At 49.4% G+C, this 10,586-nt stretch overlaps 1 protein-coding gene across 1 annotated transcript in view; it reads right to left on the bottom strand.

The window, feature by feature from the left end:
• Nucleotides 1-618: 618 nt before the first annotated feature.
• Nucleotides 619-10,586, bottom strand: part of Gpr156 (G protein-coupled receptor 156) — an 86,195-nt gene continuing 76,227 nt past the window's right edge. Inside the window, exons 9-10 of the mRNA XM_005344971.2 lie at nt 8,018-8,176; nt 619-2,661 (exon numbers count right to left, since the gene is read on the bottom strand). Coding sequence (XP_005345028.1) covers nt 1,381-2,661; nt 8,018-8,176 — 1,440 coding nt within the window. The 3' untranslated portion in view covers nt 619-1,380. The remainder of the gene's footprint in view (nt 2,662-8,017; nt 8,177-10,586) is intronic.

Below are 10,586 nucleotides of genomic sequence, written 5' to 3'. Positions count from 1 at the left end.
TTAGTGGCGGGTGGGTTTCCGGATCTCACTCCTTATCAACTCCGTGACTCCCAGCAGTGGAAAGAGGGGGTGCAGAACTTTGTTGTGTCCTCCGAGACTGCAGGCTGAGCACATCTTCGAAGTTCACTCTGCCCATGTTTAGCTCTCTCCTCAATCTTGCCAGCCACTTGCAGAAGAATGACTAGAGAGATGCGTCCCTGGGGAAAGCCATCAGCAGCGCATGCAAACCGGCAGAGGCCAGTCCCTTTCCAGCACTGTGGTGCTGGGGAGACATTGCATTTCCCCAAGTCCCATGGTCCCTAGCTGAAGAAATAAGGGCATCCATCTATTTTAAAGGGTTGTCGCGAGGAACTACTAGAATTTGCTATTGCCAAGTCCCAAGCCAGACTCAGGCAAAATGTTCACAACCTTTTGTCTTTCTTGCCTTCCTTCCTTCCTTTTTATTTATTTATTAGTAATTTTAGTTTTAGACAGGGTCTCTCTACATAGCCTGGTTGTCTTGGAACTCACTCTGTAGACCAGGCTGGCCTCAAATTCACAGAGATCCACCTGCCTCTGCCTCTGCCTCTGCCTCTGCCTCCTGAGTGCTGGGATTAAACGCTACTCCTGGCCCTTCATTTCTTCTTTTCTATTTCCCCATTTTGAGTAATAAGTCTCCCAGCACAGACTGCTGCTGTGTTCGCATAGAACACAGTGTCACTAGGAAGCAGTAAGAGACGGGTACTATTGAGCCCATTGAGAAGACTATGGGCACATGTTAGGAAACTATTGGGGATCATGGTGAGTGAGGCACCACCATAGTGGCTGGACAGGAAGAAGCAGGGTAGGAAGTGCTGAACTGACTTGAACCAGAAGCTAGAACCCTGAATCAGTGATGCTTATGGCCTTCAGCAGCAAGCAAGTCACCCTTCCTACGGGTTGGACAGATAACAGTGTAGGCTTATCTACCTGGCAGGTCTGGTCACTGAAAGGCTAATTTGGTGGGTCACAGTGGTTCTGCAGAATTTTCCCATCCATCAACACATCTTTCTGTCCATCCAGCCAGCTAGCCACTTGGTATACATTCAGAGTTTCGTAGAATCCAGGCTGAGTTGAATGGACAGCTCTGTCTGCTCATTTAGCACCTTCAGGGTAAGGAGGTCTACAGTCCTTCACCAAAGCTCTTCACAGGAATGCTGAGGTAGTAGCGGGGTGGACAATGCCCTTCTTTTCATAGACTGAGACATCTTCAAAGTAAGAGTGAACACAGCAGAAACCCAGCAGAGGTTGGTCAAGGCTGGCGCCGATCTGGTCCTCGAAGACAGATCTAGCTCTCCTGCCACGATTTCCTGTTTCTAGGGGACCCAGGCTGGCCTCTGGCCAGCCCTACCTTGCTGCTTCTCACACTAGTGTGGGCTTCAAGTCATCTTTAAAGTTCACAACAGGCTTGGAGCGGGACCACAGCTTTTCCCAGGAGGCTCGTCCCGGAGCCTGCTCAAGGTCACTGTCTGAGGTGTCGCTGTCACCAGAGTCTGAAGAGCTCTGGAAGCAGAGTTCACAGTAGGGCCGGTGGCAGCGACAAAAGAATTCGTCCGAGCTGCTGGACTCACTGTCCAGGTTGTAGCACCCAGAGGACAAGGCAGGATATCCAGGGGACGCTAGGAGTCGAGACTGACGGTGCCTGGGCAGACCTGGTGAAGACGGTGGGCGTGGGGCAAAAGCGGAAGGTTGGCAGGGAACGCTTACATCGCATCCTCCAGCCCCCTGAGGCTCGGGCTGGCATCGCTTGCTATCCTCTAGGGCACTCCGTCTTTGGGGAGGATCTGTGAGTGGTGACAGTTTTACAGAAGAGGACCGTGGTACCTTGGACCTCGCATTTTGGTGGTCCAGCCTGGGGCTCTCCCGGCTCTGCTCAACCAGCCCGCTTTGCGCACCAGAAACCGCCCTATTTGCCTGTTGCCCCATATTGAGGGCCACGGAAGCAGGGATATGGGAGCGAGCCCGCTGGGCTGCCCGTCTCCTCCTCACCACATATGGGCTGAAACCCAGTTTAGATGGGGACAGCTTCTGAGGAGTGCGGGAAGTGGTGCTCTTCCAAAGCTGTTGGGAACAAGGTAGTGGGGAAAGGGAAGCCTCGGGGCCCAGGTCCAGCTCCTGTAGGACTTCCTGAAGCTTCTCTCTGACCACTGAACTGACCCGAGGTGGCCTCTCTGGGACTTCCTCTGAATTCTGCTTGGGCCTATGGGGGTCACACCCCAGTCCATCAGGCATGAAACTCTGGCTGGGTGTCATGGGTCCCTGATCACCTCTTTCTGGACCCTCACTTTGTTCAGCCTGTGGCTTCGGGCTGCAACCTCTGTCCAAATGATCACAGAACTGTTTCAAAGTCACGTTATCCTTTTGGTCTCGGGAAGGACTATCATCCCTTTTAGATGCCCCAGGGCTTTTCAGGTACTGGGAGGCCACCGAGGCATGCAGGGAGTCCTCGGCAGCTGCACCGACAGCATTATCAGAGGCAGTGGGGTGTTCTGAAGGTCCCTGAACTGCCAGCCCATGGGCCGAGGCTGCATGTGGGACAGTCCACTCCGGGGAGTCGTAGGAGCACTCCGAAGACATCAGCTTTACTATCTTCGCCTTGGCGTTGTTGACTTGTTCTTGCAGGCTTTCGATTACTGCGTTTTTCTGTGGAATAAAAGCAAGACCATCAACAAAAGATGCTTCTAAAGGCCTTCTGCGGTAGAAAATGTGACACTGGAGACCCTGCTTAAATCCCAGTTTTTCCAGTGCACTGGTTGGTGACCTTAAACTTGGAGGCGGGACTTAACATTGGGTGAACTAACTCGGCCTGCCAAGTGTTTAGCACAGTCACGGGTATGTGGTTCCCAGAAAGGCAGTATGGGCTCTCCTCCCAGCCCTGGACTGTGCACTGCTGTCTGTGAGGATGAAGGGGGCCCAGCCTCAAGGCTTGCTGGTAGCTGCAGTATGGTCTCATTTCCCTCAGCCCCAAGAGGGTCAGGTTACTCTGAGGAAACCAGACTGAAGAGGGCTTGGGATTATTCAGCTCGGCCTTCTCAGACTCGTACGAACCACAGATGAATCTGAAGCGCGTCTCTCGAGATGACCACAGAGAAAACAAACGCTTTGCTTCTTGTGAAACAGCCCGGAAAATGGGAAGGAGAGGGAGATACCATTCATACTGGAACTACGTGAGCCAACGAGGATCTCAAGGCAGCTTCAACTCATCCTTGGAAGTGGCAGGGTCTCCTGGAGTGATGGGCCTCAGGGACCAACTGGCTATCACTAGCTCTTAAAGAAGTGTGTGTATCAGCATTATTGTAGCTTAACATGTAATAATAGCAAGAATGGCAAGCAGGGTTACATCAGAGTAAAAGTCCACTAAGCAGCACAGAGAACAACACAACGATAACCGATAGAACCAGAGAGGTTTGTTTGTCATCAGTTCCTCTACGGAGAGCCAATGTGCAGAATATAGAAAGAACCTAAAAACTACTCAGCAATAAGGACTCAAAGAGTCCAATTTTAAAATGGGTGGACAATCTAAATAGGTACTTCTCTAAAGAAAAAAATACGAGCAGTCAATACATATATGAAAAGATACTCAACATATTTATCCATAAGGGGAATACAAAAATCAAATCACATGAGAAATAACCTTATTCAGTTAGGATGTCTGTAGTTAAAAACGCTGGTGAGGGTGTGGAGAGCACAGAGCCCTTATACGATGTTGGTGGGAATGAAATTAGTACAGCCACTTTGGAAATCAAGGCGGGGGTTTTAAAAAACTAGGAGTAAAACTACCAGGTGACCTAGCTATCCCAGTCCTGAGCAGACAGAGAGCCAAAGGAAATGAAATCGCTATCGTTACCATCCTGCCATGCTTGTGACAGCATTGACTGCAAAGCACAAAGGAGAGAACCAGCTGAGGTGCCCGTCAACAGAAGAGTTAATCAAGAAAATACAACATACATCAACAGAGTGCTATTCAACTCTGAAGAAGTATGACGCCCTGCCATTTGTAGAAAAATGGGTGGAATTTCAGGACATCATGTCAAGTGAAACAAACCAGACCCAGTCAAATGGTTCATGTTATTTTCCCCTCAGGTGTCGATGCAAAAGCAATAATGACCTAAATTAGAAAATAGGCTATTAGGAACTAAGAAGGAAGTGTGTGGGGGTTGGGGGGAGAAGTAAGGTGGGGGAGAAGGTGCGGATGGCCATGATCAATGCAGACTGTACGCAGGCCCAGGAATATCACAGTGAGTCCCATTAATTTCCAAATTAATCCGTGATAACTTAAGAAAAGGCTTACTAGAGGAGCTGAAAGCAGATCGCTTGATTAAGTAGCTCTAGAACCCAGTACAGAAGGCGAAGGAGGCTGGAGTAGTTCTGCTGTCCTGTGCAGATGTCAGTGAGTCAACAGGCTGTGCCCCAGAGGGCAGGCAGGAGACAGCTGCAGAAGTGTGCCTGTCCTAACTGCACGCTGTGGGGCAGGAAGTAGACACGGGTGTGAGCTGCCGCTGGGTGTCTGGGCATGCCCACACTCTTGCCGTAGTGGAGGGCAGCAGTGAACTGTCTAGCTCAGAATGTGTGTTCTCCCACGCTCAAGGCAGAGCAGCGGTGAAAAGTGTCTCATGAGGAATGGATGGGCTGAGGAAGCTGAAACAGACTCTGGGGAAAATGGTCTGGCAAGCACTGGGTTCCAGCAAGATTTGTCTGGATAATTCAGTGCTGATCTTGTGGCTGCCTCCTTTTTAGGAGCTAAAGACCAGTACCGAGATACCCTTTATCATGCCTGGAAACAAAAGAATGCTCTCTCTCTCTCTCTCTCTCTCTCTCTCTCTCCCTCTCCCTCTCCCTCTCCCTCTCCCTCTCCCTCTCCCTTCTCTCCAGGGTTTCTCTGTGTAGCTTTGGAGCCTGTCCTGGAACTTGCTCTGTAGACCAGGCTGGCCTCGAACTCACAGAGATCTGCCTGCCTTTGCTTACCGAGCGCTGGAGTTAAAAGTGTGCACCACCACTGCCCTGCCTGGACTCTGTCTTACAATAATAAAACTCCAGTCTGGGGGGATGGAAAGATGGCTTAGAGGTTAAGATTGCTGTTCCAGAGGTCCTGAGTTCAATTCCCAGCAACCACATGGTGGTTCACAACCATCTGTAATGAGATCTGGTGCCCTCTTCTGGCCTGCAGGCATACATGCAGACAGAACACTGTATACATACTAAATAAATACATTAAAAAAAAAAAGTTAAAACTCTAGTCTGGCCATGGACAGAACCTAGGCTTGCTTAAATAAATTACATTGAAAAGTTGACCAGAAATGATTCTTTTTGGTTTTGAGACAGGGTACCCCAGCTGGCCTAAAACTCACTATGTAGCCCAAGCTGCCCTCAGATTCATGGCAATTCTCTTGCTTTGATATCCCAAGCGTTAAAATTACAGGCATGCACACCACACCTGGTCAGAAATGACAATTTAAGGGAGGAAGGCATGGAATACAACCTTCCAATAAACCTGCAGTGGCCTGTAAGTCCCTGTCCCTGGGCAAAACCAGGAGGTGGTATTTACTGGTGCTGGCTCTCCTGTTCTTCCTTGCCATCAGAAGAGAAGCCAAGGCCAGTGAGAGACTGATGGAGCAGGCGGAAGGGACTTTCAGAGGAGTTCCCATCTGCCAGGTCTCCCTCCCCCTCTTGAAGTGATGTAGATCCGCTGGTTGGTGAGGGGAGACTCACCAAGAACAGAGTCCACGAGTGACAGGGGAATGTGTCAGGTGGCTCTAAGGACCTCACAAGGTAACCATGGTGGTAGCTGCTCAGTAGACTCGACCCCCTTCTTCCTCCCCCAGCGCCCATTCCTGAAACCCACCCTGCAAGTCCTCATGCCAGCCTCAGCAGGCATGAAGAAGCCGTAGCTGATGAGCCCACTCTAGGGGTGAAATGGGACTTCTGTCTCCTTGTGCTTTCTCTGCAAATGGCTTTGGGTATAGGAAACTCTTATGAACATCCAGATGAGAAGAACGCCCTCCTCCCAGCTCACCGAATGTCTGAAGCTGGCTGACTACCCATTTAGAAACATCAATGTAAACAGTCAATTTCCCTTCTTCCACAAAAGGAAGCAAGACTGTGTTTTCACCGCGGCTTTGTTAATTAGAGGCGTAGTGTGAGGTCCTGCCACAAGGAGTCCGAGATCTGACCTCCTGTGGCAGCAGCTTTGACACGAATGTTTAAATCATTACTCTGGTCTACGGTGACATGGAAGAGGACACGGACCCTAGGAGCCCACATCTCACGTCTCTAGTACCAGGACAAAAGAAAGGGTCGCCAGCACAAGGGACAGTCTGCCCACTGCTGCAAGAGAAATGCACTGTGCGAGAGGCCAAGAGAAGACCTGATTGTGGTGGTGCATGCCTGTAATTCCAGTCCTTGGGGAACTGAGGCAGGAGGATCGCAGTTTAATGGCAACCTGGGTTACACAGACACTGTCTCAAAAACAAAAGCAAATAGAAAAACACAAGACACAAATGAGAAGCTGGGCTGTCAAATCATGGCAACTGCAAGGGAGGTCTAGTGAGCTTAGACCAAACCCTGGCTAGGCGGGTGCTGTCCTGCATAAGGAAAAGGCAGCAGGGGTAGCACCCTGGATGAAGAGCCAACCATGCGCTGGCTGCCCACCTCTGGTCGCCAGGACTGGCTACTGGCTCTCGGGCCTGTTCTACGGAAGACGCTCTGGCATTGCCAGCGCAACAGAAGCCGCGTTTTGCTGCTAATGTACTCGAGCCTGCAAAGGGCTCTTGCCCTGCAGACTCAAGGTTTCTTTTGGAAAGAGCACATTCAGCCACTGCGTGGGAAACAGGGTAGCATGGCAGAGGTACAATAAGCTGCTCAAAAAAATTACCATAAGGCTAAAGAATCCGTTCCAGTCCATTTGGCCGTTCCAGTGTTAGCTGATTGTAAATGAGGACCGCCCTGCTGAGTCTAGCCAAGTTTCAGGCCTTCTGTTTATCGGGGGGGAAAATATTTCTTTAAAAACTTTGCAGAACACCAGAGGCAGGGCCACTGGCCTGCCAGGTGGAGAGACAGCTGGCTTTAAAATAATGCCCAGAGTGATTAATAAAGAGGGAAGAAAAGCAGAGGTTTCTCTGATGGGTAAAGAAGACCCAGAGGGGAGGCCGAGAAGCAGGGCCCCGTGGGTGCTGACCAGGCTTGGCCTTTCATCTGGGCACGACTATGTCTAAGGTTTCTCCTGCACTGTACTCTCTTGAGGATGCTCATGCCCAGGACACAGTCCTGCTATCAAAAACAAGTTTGGTTTCCCTAATAGCACTAACTCAGGCATGTTTTGCATATATATATACATGCATACACACACACACATATATGTAATTTGATTTAATTTGTGTCAAAATACTAATTCCTTAGCCTGGCCTGTACTGCCTTCTTATGGAGCAGAGTCCTCAGGGTTTTCAAGTCCACACTATGCTTGTCTGGGAGAGGGGCCAATTCTGGTTTAAGTACAGAATAAAGAAGGGCCGGCTGGGGCACCCAGGCTGCCTTGATGCTGTGGTGACCTTCAGAGACCCGTATTCACCCCACCCCCACCTGTAGACACATCCGGGAACGCTGGGCACTGAGAAGGTTGAGCTGCCCCAGAGAGGCCCCATCATGTTGTAGAACACAATGGCATGACTGTACATAGAGAGCGCTCACACAGATCCCAGTCGCTAGAGCTCAGGGTCTTTCTAACGCTGGTCCCTCTGCGTGGGTTTGTTTTGTTTTTTTGACTCATTCCCTGGCCAATTGGTCCTCATCATTAGTCTTCATCCAGAGCCTTTTCTGACTATTCTGCTGGGTTTCTTTTCCCCCCTTCCCCAGCCCATCACTCTCACTTATCAACCTGATTGCTTCTTTCCTGGTTGTCATCACAGTTTCAATTCTTTCCTTTCTTTGGTTCTGGAGCATGTGGGATTGCTCCCACGGGGTTGAAGTTCCTCACAGGGAGCCTGCTAGGCAAGGTGAGGCTTACTTCTGTGAGAAGCCTCTCCATGCAGCTCTTCTCATCCCTCAGGTGGCCGTTCTGGTCCTCATCAAACTGGCTGTGGAAGGGTTTGCTAGGAGTGCTGAAATACTTGGCCATGCGTTGGGTTGTTTGGTTTTCTCCTTCAAATGCCTTCCATTGCTTCAGCTGTTAGTCAAAAGAACACATGTTATTTATTTAATCGCACGCCCAGAAATACTTCCCTTGCTCTTGCTCGTAAATACCAAGGGACAACACTGTCACCAACACACATATGCACGTGCTATTTACTCCTTGCAACGCCATTTGCTCTGCAGTGTTCATGGGCAGTAATGACAGAAAACACGGACGATGTTAAGGTGTCATGCTTTAAAAATGCCCAAGAATAAGACAGACTATGATACAGAGCAGCCTCTCTGGGGGTCAAAGTGTCAAAGGAAATCAGAGCAAAGTTGTGTCTCGAGCAGTGTTCTAAATTCCTGGTTGGGAGCTGACTGAACAAGAACATGTCTATGATGCTTCTCCTAGTGTGTAGTTCCTCTTGGTATTTTCAGTTGTTGAGGAACGATGTGATAATTGTTGGAGGCTTTCTACTCCAAATTAATGACCAAAGACCAAATAAAAACCCACAGGTTCCCAAAAAGAAAAACAAAAACAGAATGTCAGGCATTGCACGTGACCATATTTTCAACAGTGAAAATGGGTAGGAGTGTGACTCTTCCACGGTCACACATCACTTTTGACAGCTGGAATCAGGACCACCACACTTTGGATTCTCATGTAACTGATGAAGAGACAGAACGTTGGGTATCCAGAAACTGTTTTGGGGGAGCACTCGGTAGAGGCATGGGCTGGTCAACTTTCATAGTGTCAGAAGTGAGCTAGAACATTCTCAGACAGGAGTCTGCTACAGAGTTGCAGGGACACTGTACCTACCTAGCAAGTGTCGATGATGTGAATGACAGGGGACCATTGCAATAGAGGCAGAGACCTCTTATCTTTGGCATCTCAGTATCCCTGCTGGAGCCAGGCTGGCACTGCTGCCAAGGACTAGCTCAACGTAAGCACAAGGCCATGTTAGCCTTGGGTTTAGCTCCCCTAAGCTGGTGGAGCCATGGCACCATTTGACCAAAGTCCTCCAATCCCTTTCAGTTCCTTCTTTTGAAAGGTCCTGGTCCTCAAGACTCGACTCTTTGCATTTTCTGGGATATCCATAATCAATCCTCAAGGAGCAAAACACTTCCTCCAAAGGACCAGCAAAAAAAAAAAAAATTCTGGCCTCTGGGTGACGTGGGTGCTATAGCACATGTTCTGGCTCCTCACATCTCTTACCTGTCTCTGAGTCCTTGCACCTCGTTGACTGTTGTCTCAGACGGCCAATGGAATTTCGTGAATGTAATGTTAAGGTTGGGGATGGAAGGATTATTCAGATAGGCCATTGTCATTAAAGAGTCCATATAATTGAGGAGGAGGAGGGTCAGAGAAGAAGGTGCGGGTAAAGAGAGAGAGAAGGGATGGCCGTGAAGATGCCTCTCTGCTGGATCAGAAAGGGGAGGGAAGATCATGACCTAAAGAAGACAGGGGGCCTCTAGAAACTGGAAAAACCAAGAAATGGATTCTCCTCTTGTCTGAAGAATAAATACAGATCTATGGATACTTTGGTTATAGTCAAATAAAACCCATTTCAGATATCTGCCCTACAGAACTGCAAGACTGGTGGTTTGAGAGAGAATGGTCCCCAAAAGGAGTGGCATTATTAGGAGGTGTGGCCTTGTTGGAGGAAGTGTGTCACTGTGGGGGCACACTTTGAGGTCTCTTTTGCTCAAGCTTCCCTCAGTGTGACTGTTAGTCAACTTCCTGTTGCCTCTATGTCAAGATGCAAGGATTGTTAGCTCCAGCACGGTGTCTGCCTGCGCACCATCATGCTCCCTGCCCTGATGATAGTGGACTGACCGTCTGAAACTGTAAGCGAGCCACCCCAATTAAATGTTTCCTATAAGAGTTGCTGTGTTCATGGTGTCTCTTCCCAGCCATAGAAACCCAAAGACAAAAACAATACATTTGTTTGGTTTAAAGCCACTGGTGATCATTACAGCAGCCACAGGAAACCGGTACCCGTGGGAATCTGTGTGGCATCGGGCCACACTGGGCTTCTAGAAACCCACAGTGCTGCCCCTCTACCCTCTCACCTTATCTCCATTTCAAAACTAGCAGAGAGGCTGGAGAGATGGCTCAGCAGTGCAAAACACTGACTGCTCTTCTAGAGGACCCCGGTTCGGGTCTCAGCACCCATGTATTGGCTTACAACTGTTTGTAACTCCAGTTCCAGGGGGTCTGGTACCTTCTTTTGGACTCAGTGGGCACCAAGAATGCACATGGTGCAAAGACACACATGCGGGCACATAAAAGATTAGTAAAAATAAAATTAATTGAAAAATAGCAAAGAGTGGACTGGCAAGATGGCACAGTGGGTAGGGGTGCTTGTCATTAGGCCTGGTGACCTGGGTTCACTCCCAGGAACCCCCACAGTGAAAGGAGAGAACCAGTTCCTCCTGAAAGTTGTCCACTGACCTCCCTC

The sequence above is a fragment of the Microtus ochrogaster genome, chromosome 2 (assembly GCF_000317375.1).
Source record: "Microtus ochrogaster isolate Prairie Vole_2 chromosome 2, MicOch1.0, whole genome shotgun sequence".
NCBI lineage: Eukaryota > Metazoa > Chordata > Mammalia > Rodentia > Cricetidae > Microtus > Microtus ochrogaster.
This window is presented reverse-complemented; position numbering and strand designations above follow the sequence as displayed.